Source organism: Coturnix japonica, chromosome 2 (assembly GCF_001577835.2).
Source record: "Coturnix japonica isolate 7356 chromosome 2, Coturnix japonica 2.1, whole genome shotgun sequence".
In the NCBI taxonomy this organism is placed as follows: Eukaryota; Metazoa; Chordata; class Aves; order Galliformes; family Phasianidae; genus Coturnix; species Coturnix japonica.
The window spans coordinates 34,661,904-34,677,834 of NC_029517.1; the positions used below are offsets into that span (position 1 = coordinate 34,661,904).

General features: G+C 40.1%; 1 protein-coding gene across 7 annotated transcripts in view; it reads left to right on the forward strand.

The window, feature by feature from the left end:
• The window catches only part of RARB (retinoic acid receptor beta), a 308,621-nt gene that overhangs the window by 207,096 nt on the left and 85,594 nt on the right, over window positions 1–15,931 (forward strand). Inside the window, exon 1 of one of the 7 annotated variants that reach the window (XM_015853907.2) lies at window positions 11,125–11,841. The exons of 4 other annotated variants lie outside the window; for them this stretch is intronic. In XM_015853907.2, the coding sequence (XP_015709393.1) occupies window positions 11,685–11,841 (157 nt within the window). In that variant the 5' untranslated portion in view covers window positions 11,125–11,684. Of the gene's footprint in view, window positions 1–11,124; window positions 11,842–15,931 lie in introns of those variants that run through there. 2 more of the 7 variants (XM_015853906.2, XM_015853908.2) reach the window with 2 other exon arrangements.

Below are 15,931 nucleotides of genomic sequence, written 5' to 3' on the forward strand. Positions count from 1 at the left end.
AGAAGGTATTTTCAACAGAGTATGACCATATTGAATCTAGTCCTTTGGGTTCAAAACTTTCCATTTAGAGGCCAAGTTTCCAATAGTGCCAGTGGTAGTTTTAACTTCACAAAGATAGAAAAATATAGACTGTTTTCTTAATCCAGTATTAGAAATGGATTCTTACTAATTAATTTTTAACCAGAAAATATTTTAAGCACCTGTTTTTGAACTAGCCTCTCTTACACTATATTGATTACCTGAGTTTTATGGAGAGAGCAACTGAAATGTTCAAGAGGAGCTTTCAAACTACCCACATGTGAAACTAAATTAAATAATGAATATAACTTAAGATGCTATCTATCTGTTCTATCTATATTTATAAGCAGTCTATGAGGACCAAACAGAGAAAATACAGATGAACTTTTAGTGTTTGAAATGGTTAGAAAAGGAATGTCTTAAAAATATCTGTAAGTTCTTTTGCTAATATACTGTGGTTATGTACTATTTCAAAGCAGTGAAGACAAAAAGAAACTTTAAAATGATTCTCTGTGTATGTGAAAACAAGAAATGAGATACAGAGTGTGCACCTATTGTGACCAGAAGAAAGTCAGAAATAAGTGTTTATCAGTCTGATCATTTATTTTCTTCATTGGAAGCCCTAGTGAATCCATTTCCTAATGTTATACAGCTGTGGCTCACAGTGGAGAAGTGTAATCGCACAATGCATGCCTTGAGTGAGGACATTTTCCTTTCCAGGTCCCCCTGTCCATCCCACTCTTTCAAAAGGGAGGGAGAACCAACAGGTTTGAACTGCAAGATTTAAAGAGAGTGCTTTAGGAGTCTGTTGTCTGAGCTTTCAACATTTCTAGAATCAAACTCTGTTATCCTCGGTAACCAAGAGAATGGCACTATCATCACAGTCGTTTGTATATCCTACTTAATGTTTATATTTAATGCATGTATGCTTACATTTGCACTTAGGTTTAATGCGTAAATACATAAACTTAATGCACTTACTTTAATGAGGAGAATTGAGAATCTCATGTAATTACTTGATGGCAGTAAATAGAAAAATTTACTAAACAACTAATATCATGAAATTTGCAGTTTTTTAGCAGTTCACAGCGGTCATTGTACAGTTTGGGATGAAAGCAATACATTCTGTGATGGTGAAAAATTCCCATATAGATTACTTAAGTTTTATCTACATCAGCTCAGGATTTTTTAATGCTTCAATAATTATCCTCACAGAAGTTGATGAGCAGGCAGAATTTAGGTGATAGAAACTACTGGTGCTTGTAAATGCAGTCCATATAGGATCCCCACAGAGTAAGCATGAACAATGTTATGAAAAGTATTTTCTATGTTTCCTATACATCACAACATCCAGTTATATTAAATATAATTCAATCTGATCTAAACTCCCTTTCTTGTCTGTTTGTTGTGCCGTGGGTATCCCATGGTGAGTTAGATAGTTTTGCTTTTACTCTAGTAGCATTAAACTCATTTTTTCCAAATATTTTTGGCAAGCCTACAGAATTATTTTGAAGCAGAAGGAGGAAAAGATGTTTTGAATCATGTCAAATACATTTACTGGGAAAGGGTTAATCTGCCCTCAGGAGTTGCTATGTAACTGAGTCCTGCTGGGAGAGTCAGGGTTCCAGCCAATGAGGCTCAGATCGACAATACAAAGCATCTATCTTCTGTTTCTTACATGTTGTCAGTTATTGGACATTTTCTGAACTAGAATTACACTTTAGCTCCTTTCATACTCTCCTGCAGAGTCTTAAATAATTGTATTCTGCACCAAAGCCAGAAAATAACAGTACAATGGCATGTATTGTACTGAAAATGTTACTTTTAGACAACTTTTGAGTTGTGTGTAGAAAAATCTGCTGTGCATCAAAACTTGAAGATTCATAGAAGATGGTACTTCCAAAAGAACTTCTCTTTTGATTCTCAGGAAAACCTTCTCCCACCTTTATGTTCTCACCTGTGTACGCAGCCTTCAGGGTATATTTTGTGCAGAAAGAGTAACTAAACATCTGAACCTTAAGCTGTTCCTTCCTGCCTAAGATATTTCAAGAAGCCAGTATTCATTTTCTCTGTGTCCTGATTAGACTCTCTCTTTAGCTCTTCCTCTTCTTAGGGTCACTCAAGGCTTAAGAGCTGAAGCATGAAGTTTTCTCCTTCAGAAGAGCCAGGTGTGTTTTCTTAAAGTTCTGCAGCTCAAGGAAAGCCCCTGTGATTGCACCAGCATATTTGTATGGAAGAGGTGGCACGTCTGAGTTTTTTGTTGTTTTTCTCTTTCTTTTTTCCTGGAGGAGATCCACCTAAAATCTCTTTGAAGTCTACTGATAAGATGACGGGGAGACTAAGCCTGTAAAAACACTACTTAGAAATCTTTGCTTCAGCTGCCGGGTTCTGATAGGAAGTAAAAGAGTGGAATGGTATTTGTCAACATGTCATTGAATTCTCAATATGTTTTACACTTCACTTGGATCTTTGTGCCTCATTTTTTCCAGTGAGGTTCTGCCTGATAACTTGTGTTGGCAAAGCTCATGGCCTTTCTTACATGCTTACGCAGTTCTGTCTCCGAGTGACATAATGTTCCAGTATTGTTCATCTAGCAGAATAGGCTCAAGCATCAGCAATGAGCATTTGTACTCCTAGTAAGTCTGGTTCTATTAAAAACAAATAAATTAATGAGTTTTAGACAAATTTAGGGATTCAGCAAATGTGACTTTCTGACATCTTCAAGTGACACATACTTGCTAACTTCTTATTTAGGATCTTGGTGAAAATAACATGATATGTAACAAGATAATATATAACATGAAAAGAAGGAGCGTTTATCAGAATTGGGAGTGTTCATATGCCTTCTGTAACTAAACCTTCTGTGGACTGTGGCTTGTTTCCCTATCCATTTTTTTATATGGCTCCTTGAAAAAGTCAGGCCACAGCTCTGTCTCTTGGCATGTCCTTTAGAGTACTTAATGCTGAAGACAGAATGGATGGATGCAGTAAGGGCTAGACCTCAGAGCCATCTTGGGGAGGGAAAGGGATTCCTTCCATACCTTTTTCTTTGTACAGCTCTGTATAAAGGCAGGCAAAGTCTGTTCTTCTGATAGCCTACAGCTGATAAGAGTATGTGGAAGATAAATGTAGCATGGATGAGAAGGCTGTTCTTAAGGAGGTTTGTCCAAAACTACAGATGGATTAATAGGAATGAGTTTGTTTTCTTTTTCAGTGCAGCAGCAAGGTTTAAGGAGAACTATTTAATCAGAAGTAGGCTTGAGATATCAAAATGAAGGATTTGGGTCTGTCTTAGGCAAAGCAGATCTGATAGCTTTATATACCTGTCAAGCCACACATGTATTAGGTTCTTAAAAACCACCTTGAATATTTTCCACTACATATTTGTCCCAGAAGTGAAAAGAAAAATGATATTGCACAAGGACTGGAACAATGTGCTGTTGACCACCAGTCTTCAACTGCACCCCAGTGCTGTTTATTTAAACACACACACACACACATATATATATATATATTTCAGTTATGATTTCCTGAGCATGCCCATAATCTACACATTCAGTCTCTTCTATTCCTTTCTGTGGGCATCTTGCTAACTATGTGTATGGGAATTTGAGGCTCTCTTTAGCCACTATGGGACTAGCTTAATCAATCTGGTTGAGACCAAGCAGGTTTTTTTTGTGAATTGTGAACTTAAATTGCAGAGGTCAAGTAGAATTTGAGGAATGCGCCAAAGTACAACTTGATTCCTGTATTCTAACGTAGTCTGAAAATCAGAAAGCACCTTTGCAATGTTTTGGACTTGATATCATTTATGCTGCCATTGCTTGAACATAATGCAAGTCCAGCTTAATTTTTGCTGTCTGCTGAGATCTTATCTGTGTTTGAACATTAATGTTGATAAAACAAGGGAGGGTAAGGAAATGGTCTTTCCTCATCTGAAAGAGTTGTACTTGCAACAACCTAATTATGGACACAGTTGTTGTACCATAATAGGGATGCACAGAATCCCTTACCTACTCAGCAGTAGTTACTCTGTGATAACCTGCTCGTAAAACTGGCCGAACTAGCAGAGTTTACTTATCAGACCGCCCCAATGTAGTTAACATGATAACAGTGTTCCTGAGAGGATGTGTGTCCTCAGTTAATTTGCGCAGTATTGATGACACATACCCTACAAAGGGAAATAGAAGCCAGTTTTCCAAATAGTGACCACTTTTCCTTGGTGATTCCACATCATTTACAAAAAACAAACAAACAAACAAACAAACAAAACAAAACAAAAACCAATCATACATGCTGTTCCCCAGTCTGTTTCCTTTCCAGACAGAAAGTACAACTCCACAATAAAACAAAGGTGCAATTGTGGCAGTACCTTAGAGCAACAGGCAGGCTAGAGGTGTATGCTTGACCATCATTACTAGGGCCATTTAGACTGTATCAAGTTGTCATTGCTGTCCTTATAGGTATAAGGTAGGTAGGTAGGTATACCAACACATTTCCCTGTTATTTCCTCCTTAATTTTGCTGCTTGAGATACCCCCAGGTAGGATATTGGACTATTCTTTCAGTATTTGATGTGGGCATGATGGGGAGCTAGCTATGCAGATGTTGAATTGTCAGGAATTGTCCCTGTTCTTTGCAGGGGAGTTGAACTAGTTGACCTTTAAAGGTCTCTTCCAACTCTTAAGGATTCTGTGATTCTGTGAACCAGTGTTAGGCTGCCAAACTGTGGTTCTATTCTTTTTTATACTAGCAACAAAATCCAGTCCATCTACGATGAGGTTTTATGTGACCAGAACTCTGTGCAAGCACATTTCTGCTATTTGTGGGCATCTGGAATCACCCTGTATAGGTTAACCCTGCAGCAGTGCATGAACACAAGTCCCAAATGTTTCTTAAGTCAGCCTTAGATTTTTGAAACAGGGCTTAAGTAAGGCTTAGCCTTTTTTAGGATATAGTTCTGGGTTTTGCTCAAGTAATTTGGTCATTTGTTGGAAGAAAATTATTAGGGCTAAATTTTAAGATACCATCAGTGAACCTCTAGAAATCCTGTTATTCCAATTTCTGTTCTGTTCTTATCCTGGCTCCATCTGGGCTCGTAAGGTGTCTTTCTTAGAAACTCTTTATTTTGCATTTTCGAACATTATTTATATACACATCATGAGGTGCCATTCAGGGTATCAGGACATCAGGAGATATTATACTTTTGTCAGGTAACTTTTCATTTTTTCCTCTTTTAAAAGGTCAGATACAAAATAAATGCTCAAATAAATTTTTGGAACCTTTTAATATCTATCTTTAAATGAGCTTTGTGCACTTTTGCCTTCTGCCAACCATGCACACAATCAGCATACGGGAAACTATTGTTAGAAGCATTAACATTCAATATTTCAACTTACTCTTCTACTTCTTACCTCTTGCTTCTTCTTGGAGTTTATAGATCTCCCAGCCCTCGTTCTCCCTGGATTATATAATGCAGTGTATCAGTGCCATGCATGGCACCGTAGTTACCTCAGCATTTCCATTATAACTTTCTGTTTTGAGGGATTTATAAGCTAGCAGTAAAAATGTCTTTCTTGGCAAAACCTTGAAACAACAGTTTCTGGTCATTTAAAAAGAAAGCAAAATGAAACCATCCTTTTTTCTTTCTTTTCCTGGCAACCATTTAGCATGGTGTTTGCAGGATCTCCCGAGCAGCAAACGTGAAGAAGGCTATTCAGTATGCAGCCAATTTTAAATGTAATAATACTTTCTCTTTTTATATCTTTCAAAAATGCATGTCATCCAGCCTTTGGGCTGATGATGTCATTGCCTGTTTGCCAGCCTTTCTGGAACCGGCAGCAGTCGGCCTTTGGGGCCTCAGGGAGGTGCGGCTTGGGCTGTGTTTTCCTTTCCTTGCAACATGGATGAGTTCTGCAGTGTTCTAAAAAAAGTATTTATCCCTCTTGGTTCACTAAAGTCTAATGACTTACTGTCTCCTTTTGTGTCACAGAGCTACAGATTTATCACAATCTAAAAAAAAAACCCACATTGGATATATATGAATATCTAGAATATTATTAATGAAAACAAATTTGAAAAGGATAATAAATCTCATGTTATAATGTGTAAGTGATTTTCTGTTAGAGAAGAGGCTGTCAAGGGACCTGTGGGTGAGTTACACTTTGCCAATCACTAGGGATTCCTGTGTTTTCCTTAGGAAGATCTAGTCATTCTTAGAAATGTGCTGCTGAACCAGATACACTTCCAGTTCTATCAGCCAGGGCAGTTCTGTTTCCCTGGCTTTGGGCCAAAGGAATGTAAACTGCAGAGTGGATTCTAAGAAACATGGTAGCCTGCTCCAGTTTGTGAGATGAATTACTTTTACTTTAAATTACTTTAAGTTAAGCAGTCAGCTTTAAAGGCATCTTTACAATTACATATCCACTGATTAAAACAGAGAAAAAGCCTTTATCCCTCATAGGTGACGTGCAGGCTGGTTGTATGCCCAACTTCTGGATGTGGAGCTGATTAACTCCATTTTTCCCATCTGAAATCAAATATTGTTGTGCACTGAATACTCTTTCGCCAGTTGCTGCTACATTTCAGGCCTGAAGTAATTCTTCCTGTTACATGCAAATTCCTGTCTCAGTCATTGCGCACAGTAGCGTACAACAGTGACAAGAAGCTCCTTTTTGACTTAATTTTGCTGTACTTCATGGTTGTCCATGCCATTTGTGTCATTTTGTGCCAGTAATTTTACTGGTTTAATTTTCTTGTGGGCCATTCTTGCTCAGGATGGATCTCTGTTCCCTCAGAACAGCCTTGGAGTTTTAAATATTCAGCATTCTCCTGTGTCACAGCAAGTTTTTTTTCCTTACAATCTTTTAACATCATTCTTGTGCTTGAGATTGGAGGAAAACATCCTACAACATTAATATATATATACATATGCATGTAGTGTTAAGGGGATTCATTTTTTCAGGTGTGAAACTCTGTATCACCAGTTGTAGAGGGAGAAAAAAGTAAAAAACAAAGTCAAAGCTGACAAGTACTGTTTCATATTAACATCTATTCTCAATGAAGAGGTAAAAATCAAAGCCCCTGTGTGTGAGGCAGGGTTAGTGAACTGCCAGTGATTCTCCCAGCAACTGACACAAAGGAATCTGTGAGTATCAAAGCTGAGGCAGCAAGCTTAGTGTCAGCTCTTGCCTAGGGAGTAGAAGAAAACATCACTTTGTCTCTGCTTTCACTGCTTAAACACACACATCATTCACTAGTAACCATTTACTCTGCTGTCAAAACTGTTTCAAGAGAGTGCTACATTTGATTAATAGTAAAATGCATGCATGCAAAAAAAAAGTATGCCTCCCCTGAGGTACTCGTTTTAGAGATTTTTTGCATGTACTTCTTAATTTTTCCATGCCGTAAATATGCCTGCAATACTCCAAGAGTACTGTGTTGCTTGTAGTAAAGCCCTTTTTATTTAGAAAGCCTAGTGCGCTAACCCTAATTCTAGTTAATGCCCTTTCTCATTGAGGCATGTTACAGCATCCTCAGACTCTCGTGCTGAAGAAAAAGTGACCAGCACAAACGTGTGTAGCACATGATTCATAGTGCTTCTCTCCGAATTGTCCAGTGGGTAATTGCAGTACAAAAACCAGAGAAACAGATGTAGACCCTAAACCTTGGCTGTAAATTTTTGTTTTATGATTATGGGTTTCAAATGTGCTATGTCACACTGACAAATATACAGTAACACCAAAGGAAATAGATTTCTGACTTGAACTTTTGCTTTTTATTTCACTTATGGCTAAGAATATGTTTATTGTAAAGTTTCTGCCATTGCAGTCTGAGAGAAAACAGATCAAAGCGGCGATGTGAAATCATGATTTCTTTGCATGGATAAAAAGGAAGATATCAGAGCGAAGTTTCCTGCTTGCTGCACCTCCGTATGAGCTGGGTAGACATTTAAAATATGTGGCATTACTTAAAGTTTCATTACGTTTGAATTAGAGGGCTATTAGTTATCACAATAATTGTGGTTAGTCCTGATCTCAATTAGGAAATACCCACCGCTTTATGAGTGTAGGTTTTCCTGATATTCTGTTTAAAAAACCGCAGGTATCATGCTATTTCAAAGTGAAATACGAGATACATCAATTACCGTATTGTAGAAAGAGCATGTGAGCAAATGATGAGACTATTTGAAGAATTCATTAATTACATGTGGTTTTTGTAATAAGTGTAAGCATTAGCACAACTATTATTCGTAATAAAACATGATGAGCTACCTGGCTCATTTAGATATGGTGTGAAAAAGCAATCTTTTTCAATTCAAACGCAGCTACGCTTGACTTCCTGACGTTTACTTTCAGAAGTTGCCAGTCTGCGTTTTGCAGCAAAACGGGCAGGTTTTATTTGTAAATTTGGTTTTAGAAGACTGGTAATGGAATAAACAGAAAAGTGAATTTCTGTTTGTATGAATTCATTTATTTTAACTCACACGGGCAATATGTTTTTCTTGGCTTCATCTTAAACTGTTCCAAGAGCCCTGGTCTGCACAAAATGCTATTTTCTCTCTAAATCAGAGACTGACAAAACATACTGTGTTTTGTATGATCCCTTCAAGTTATTTTTGTGATGACACACTGCATATTCCAAACTTCTCGTGCATGCTGTATCATTTGGTTAGAAAATGCTGCCTTCTAATTTAGCTCTGTTACTCAAAACAAACCAAATTGCAGCAATATAGCCAGCTGAGATTGTAGAGGAAATTTAACCACTTTTTCACTTGTCATTTTACTACGGAGAATTCTGCTTGCTGGGCTGAAATGGTTTAAACAAGCTTTTCCTAAAAGATGACCTTTTTGGATAAACATGTGCTGTGCATAATTTTCAGATTACTGAGTGTCAGGGACTTCATCGGCCTGAGGACTTTCCAGCATGGGGGAGGACATCCTGACAAACTTAGAAAGTCCTTAAAAACACAGTGTTAAACGGCAGTTTTGTCACTCTTCTACCTAGAGGGAAGGTGGAAAGAGATGCTGCCTGCTGCAGGGACAGCTCGAGTTCTGCCATCCAAGGGGGAAAAAAATGTTAAGAAAGCTTTTGTTTTTATCTCTTCCAGATTACAACAGGTCTTTCTCTGGCTGCTTGTTTGCAATATGGATGTATCAGTTTCAAGGGAGCAAGTGTGTGGGGGTCGTCTTTGTTTTTTATTTAAATTCTTGAACCTTTGTGAAAAGTTTTGTTAATACAATCTACAGGCATTGTCACAGAGCTCTCAGTTCATCAAAGGACTTTTTGTAGGGAGGACATCACATCCATTAAACTGGTTGCACAGGTCCCAGAGTGAATCTCTCTCCAGTATTTCTTTACAGTCCTCAATTGTGTGCCTTTACCCTGAACAGTGTCCCCTGCTCTGCCAGGCTCGGATTTTGGGATTTGAGAAAACATGCAGTAATGGAGTGTTTCATTTTCCAGTTTTCCAACCTGAGCTAGCTTTTGATTTTCATGAAATACTGAGAAGCCACACAAGTGACTGGAGGGGAGAAGGGAGGGATGGCTGAAAAGCAGAGAAAGGAATCTTGCCTCTCCTGGAACCAGGCTCCTTTGTGCCTCTGGAAATCTCACCCTGGGCTCCTCAGGGCTGTGCACACTCACTCTGCCAGATACTTGGCACATTCACTGAAAGTAAAAGCATATATGTGGTCATTTAGCTTGTGTCCTTTCCAGTGGGGCAGAGGGAGTGCTTCCAGGCTCCTCAATGTTATTTTCCACTTTTAAAGTGTCTGTAGGAATAAGGTCTCTATGGAGTCTCTTTGGAAGCAAGACTTTGCAGAGGGTGATTATTTACAGAAGGCGGCTTTGCGCTGGCTTGATGCAAAGGGTAGGCCAGAAAAGAGCCATGCACACAGTGCTGGCTAAGGGTGGCCCTGGCAAGGCTGTGCAACCCATCATGGGACCACAAGGGAGGGATGCCAGAAATGCTGCTGTGTCGGTGTTGGGGTGGGTCTCTAGCCACGAATTGAAGGCAGGGGTAGCCCTGTGCCTTCAAAATGTTGGTGAGGGATGACATGGCAGCCTCTGCAGTGCACGGGTGTGAGGGACAGCTGGGTGCTCTGCCTGGGGGCATCTGTGGCCTCCTCTTATCAATATCTGTGGGGAGCAGGATGAGAACCGGGTAGGTCCGGACCCCACAAAGAAGCCCATTGCCTTTTTCCCCTCTCACCCTCCTGGTAGCTGGGGCTCATTAGCTGTGTGAAAGCTGATACAGCCCCTCCGGGGCCAGGCGAGCCAGCCCTGCCCCTCTCAGCTAATCAGAGACAGGCAAGACCTGGGATGGCGGCAGCCAGGATGGGAGAGGAGGGAGTTGCCTCCTGTCCCAGGCTGGGCTGTGGTCTCACTCTTCTGCACCTACATTGGCATACTGCAGGAACAAACTCCAGCCTAGTGGGCAAGCCTGGGAGCACCAAGAAGCATGGCCTGGCTCCTTTGCAGTTGTAACACACTGATGCTTGTTTTGGGAGTGAGAAAAGTGCTGGTGAGGAGAGAAGGGGACCTGCAGACCCCACTGTGTCAGGGATGGGCGCAGCAAGAGTAGGGCTGTGCCAGTCATCCCTCTGCGGGCAGCACCAAGCGGTGGTGCCTCTCCGGGGTGAGGCGGCTCCGTGCTGCCCCAAAGCTCGAGTGATGCCTGTGGCTGTGGCTCTGCTGCAGCAGCAGACGCCTGGGCGTTGCTCATGGACTCTCCAGGGGAGCAAAGGAATGTGGCGGGGGGAGAAGGGAGCGGGGAGGGGGCACAGAAGTTTCAGCAAATTGAGCTGAGATGCACAAACCCCCGCTCACAGCAACCACCTAAAGCAGTACTGTGCAAACAGCCTCCCAGCCAGCACAGGGCCTGTTTCTATTCCCGGCGTGATTCTCCTCCTCCTGATTTATTTTTTTTTTTTAATTTTTATTTTTTATTTAATTTATTTATTTTTTCTTCGCCTCCCCACTCTCTTTTGCCAGCCCCAACAAAGCGGGGCGACCCAGGGAGGGCCGCGCTCGCCCTCACCGCCCGCTGCCTGCTCGCTGCCGGGCTGCTGGGAGTTTTTAAGCCGTGTGAGAATCCTGGGAGCTGGTGATGTCAGACGCCTGGGTCATTTGAAGGTTAGCAGCCTGGGAAGGGTTCACAGAAAGTTCACTCGCATATATTAGGCAATTCAATCTTTCATTCTGTGTGACACAAGTAGTAGGAAGTGAGCTGTTCAGAGGCAGAAGGATCTATTCATGGCTGAGGGGGATCCAGAGGTCTTACCGGAGCTGTTTCAACCCCGGGACTCGGCCGTCCGCACCGCGCGAGGAGCTGCAGGCAGCCGGCAAGAGTCTGAAGAGCAGGACTGGTTCTAGAGAGAATTTGGGGGATATTGAACGGAGCTAAAACTTGGAATGCGGCTTGTTTCCCCCCATCTTGCTGGATTGGCTGGGCAGCCTGGAAAATGGTAAATGATCATTTGGATCAATTACAGGCTTTTAGCTGTGTTGTCTGTCATAATTCATGATTCTGGTCTGGGAAAAAGACCAACAGCCTACGTGCCAAAAAAGGGGCAGAGTTTGATGGAGTTGGGTGTACTTTTATGTGCCATTTTCCTCCACACCTAGAGGAAAGCACTTTTGCAGGCATTCTGTACAGGGGGAATCATGTTTGACTGTATGGATGTTCTAGCAGTGAGCCCTGCTCAGATGCTGGATTTCTACACTGCGAGTCCGTCTTCCTGCATGCTCCAGGAGAAGGCTCTCAAAGCATGCTTCAGTGGATTGGCACAAACAGAGTGGCAACACCGGCACAGTGCTCAATGTAGGTCCCAACTGTTCTTTTTCCACTTTAAAGCAATTATTATTATTTGCATGTATGTAAAAAAGTACTTTTAATTAAGTGCAGGGGTGATGAGGGGTGGGGTGGGGGGGTGGGGAGTCGGGGGTGATTTCTGTGCAGAATGTGCTTTGCAAGCCTTTTTTTCTCCTTTGGCCAGGAGGGAAAAAGAAAAGAAAACGCTGAGCTGTTTTCTGTTTATCCCTTTCTTATGTAGTATATTGATCCTTACAACAGTTCTGAAGCCAAGAAGGAACACATAAAATTGTAATATTATACAACACTTGTAAAACTCCAGCAAGGGAAGGATGAATTTACACAGCATCTCCGTAGTAGTTTTTTGTTGTTTCTTTTTTTCTTTGCTTCCTTAATCTAATTTTGCACCACGTTTGATAATCTGGATGCTTGTTGTCTTGAAGTGCATTTCTGCAGAGCAGCCAAGCAATTAAAATGCTGCTCTATGCAGTTCTTACAAAGCCATTGAATTGCACTGGGTAGGTGCCATTCCAAAAATCAGACAGTAGTTTTAAGTTCCTGAAGAAAAGGCAATATTTCTTTGTACTGACCTTGCTGCCACCTTTCTTCTTCACTTTGTTGCTCTAAGAAGTTGCTGTTTTGCTAGAAAACTACTCACTGTGAGCACCCTTTGAGTTTAGCCATCAATTATTTCTATACCTTGAGATTCAGGCAGTGTTACACCAATAATGGAGGAAGAAGAGTTAGTGGTGGGACAGTTAAGAAAACATGTTATTATGTTAGAGAGTCTTGATTTTGTGCTGAAATACATAGGTAATAAACTGATAGTATTTTAACTCCACAATTTCAAGTTTGAGAAAGAAGTGCCAGAAAGCATCCCCTTATACTCTGCATAAAAGCTTGCAGGATGCTTCACTGCTCTGACGGTGATTTAGATAAATGACTTGGCTATCTATCAAAATGTTTTTAGCACGCTCTCAGGCACTCCAGTACACCATTAACTGTCTGATTGTTTGAAATTTTTGTTTTGCAGTGTGTTAAAAAGTTGCCTGGAATTAGAATAGTTCTCCCTCCAACACGGTTAATCTGAAGGCAGGGGGGATGGTATTGAAAAATAAATTTAACAAATGGTCGATGAAGTAATGCGTTTTTCACTCTTCTCAAAAGTTTTCAGTCAGCAAATGACATTTGTGTGGGTTGAGTAAGGAAAACAGAACTGCAGAAATCAATGACTACCAGCCTACGACACTGCAAATATTTTGATGTCTTTACAATTAAAATTAGACTGTGAAGTTCAGTATGGGATGTTTATTTTCTCCACGCTGATCTCAAAATGCTTCAAACGAGATATGAAACAAAGCTCTTTCTTCAACTTAATGTTACTAGCTCTGGGCAAGCTTCAGTTAGAGGGGAAAAAACAAACAAACAGATTTTTCACTAAAAATGTGGGGTTTTTTTCTGCTATGGAAGGAACTTTCCTATAACTTCAGCAGCGATATCATGGAAACTCAGAATTAAACTTTCCTGAAGTAGGAGGAATAAGCTATCATAAAAAGCCTTCATTTGCAAAATAATCTTAAGTAACTTCTGGTTTAAAAAATCTCCAGTTCATTCTCTTTTGTTTTGTTAATAACTAGAGGCACGATTCTTAAGAACAAAATATATGATGTTTGTTCTTGGACAAGTTAAACATGGGATTACCCTTATCGGAATGGAATGAGTGGTAAATATGTCATTTGCTTAGGGCCTGCGATAAGAGACAAGTGTTGATAACAGCAAAGTTTAGCTAGTCAGAGAAACTAATATTAACATGAGCAAATAGAAAACTACAAGGCAAATGCATTCAGGAATCCAGACTCCTAACTTTCTGAGGAATGGGATTAATCTTCACTGCATGGGAATCTGAAGTCAGGCTGAAACCTGAATTATAATCCGGTGGCTGTAATTTGAACTGTGAAATTTAATGGTATGTGAATATGGAAAAGAAATTGAGTTAGAGTCTAAATGAAGAATTATGTTTTACTTCTAGAGCAAGTGGTGATTTTAATTTTGGAAAAAAAAGTAAGCACTTTATGCGTGTGGGTAAATATATGTATGCGGATTATAGAATAATACAATTCTGTCAGTGTGTAAGGTTTGATGTTGTATCTCCTGAAAACGAGGTCAAAAACCAGATTTTTTTTTGCGGTACAGAAAACTTTCAGTGGTTTAAAGGTTGCTCTAGTAATTACAAATACAAGGATAACAATGGTTAATTTGAACTGAAGTGTTTCCTGATTCTCCCTTTTTATGAAGACCTCGGTGATTTAATGAAATGTAATCATAGCCAAATTTTGAAATTATTAGACATGTAATAGGCTTTTTTTTTTTTTTCTTAGTCTGGTTTGTTGTTTTATTTTTGGCTCTCCCATAAAAGCAGTACACCTGCAGCCATAGCTTTAGGCCTGAGAAATATTGCTTTGATAGGGATGTGATTGCAGAGTAAAAGGTAAATGGTTGTTAAGGGAATAATACCTGAACAGTGCAGCCTCAGAACAGCCCAGCAACAATCCCAGCATCAAGGTTTCAGCTGAAATATTCGCAAAATTGGCTATCGCAGAGGTTAAGGCAGAACGCTGTGGGTCTCCAACTTCAGCACATCTTCAGGATGTTAATCCCGTTACAATTCACTAAACCAACGCACTCCTGCAGCATCACGAATTTTGTAGTCCACAAGGGTCTGCAAAGTGAAGCAGAGGGTAAGATGCAACCCAAACATGACCTTAACTTGTGTGGCATTTTTTCCCTCCCCCTGTGGGAGGAAAAGCATGCTACGGGTCTGCAACCCAAACGCTAGCCACTGTGTACTGTAAGATGTGCTACGAGCACACACAAATTGTATACATTTGTGTGCTCACACATGTTTATATTTTATCTGATGCTTCTTACCTTGTTGTAGGCTTAAAGAGAAGTTATTTATTTACAAAGGAAATTGTGGACTCAAGGATGACACTAGAACTGACTGTGGTTTTAATCATAAGTAATTCTTCTTTTCTCCTAAGATAAAAATCAGGTTGATAAAATCAAATTAGTGGAGAACAGTTTTTAAGAGGACAAAAATGACTGAAGTTAAGATAGCAGGAAAGATTAATTTATACTTCAAGACAGATGGAATTTTTTGCTCCCTTATTGTGTAGTAACAATTACCAAGAGAAAGCAAGTAACTTTTGGTGCAATGCAAGCTAACTCAGTAGTGCGGAAGTAGGAATGGGACAAGCCCTAAGAGGGAATGAGCTCTGCGAGGCAGAGGGATTTTCCTTCAGCCTTGGAAAGGCATTAAAAAAACGTCTTAATTAGTCTTCATTAATTAAAGAAGTAAAAAACAAATGAGAAGGCCCAAAGCCAGAATAAGTTTGCTTGGTAGTATGTAGTGTTTTAGCTGATACTATCATGAAATAGTACTACCTGCTAGGTTTTGCCGCGTTTAGAAGACTACGGAGTATGAGGAAGACGAAAGTTAGAAAGATGGCAACAGAGTGCGGCATGATGTGGGCACTCCTGGGGCATGCAGTTGTTGTTTGTGTCCTCTGGGAAGTGTTCATGGAGAGATCTAGAAGGTATTAACTTCCAGAAAGTTTGTGAAGATGGAAATCCACAAGGCATGCCTTTTACTTCTGAATTCCGGATTATTGAGGCGTTTGGGTCGGGTTCATGTTCCCTGCAAGCACTGGGAGTACTGGAAACATCTGCGCTCGACAGCAAAAAAAAAAAAAAAAAAAAGTGCAGGACTGTTTCTTTCATCTTTCTGAATTTAAAAACAAACATTTTGAAGTAAGGACTTGTAATCTGCATTCCCAGGTATCAAATTGCTGCAGGTGTGTTTGCTAGTGCCCAAAAGGCAAGATCTGTTTGAACCAGGTTATTTTCTTTAAAGTTCATGTATAAACTTTACATTGTAATCATTAGGAGCGATATGCTTAGGAATAGAGGTTTTATTTAATTTTTTGTACTTGTGGCTTAATGCCCTGAAATATGTGATGAGAAGTATTTGTTTCTGATCCTCTTCAATGCGCAGATTTTCTCACTCAAAGTGTCACAGGGGGATATTTTTGTTCCAAAT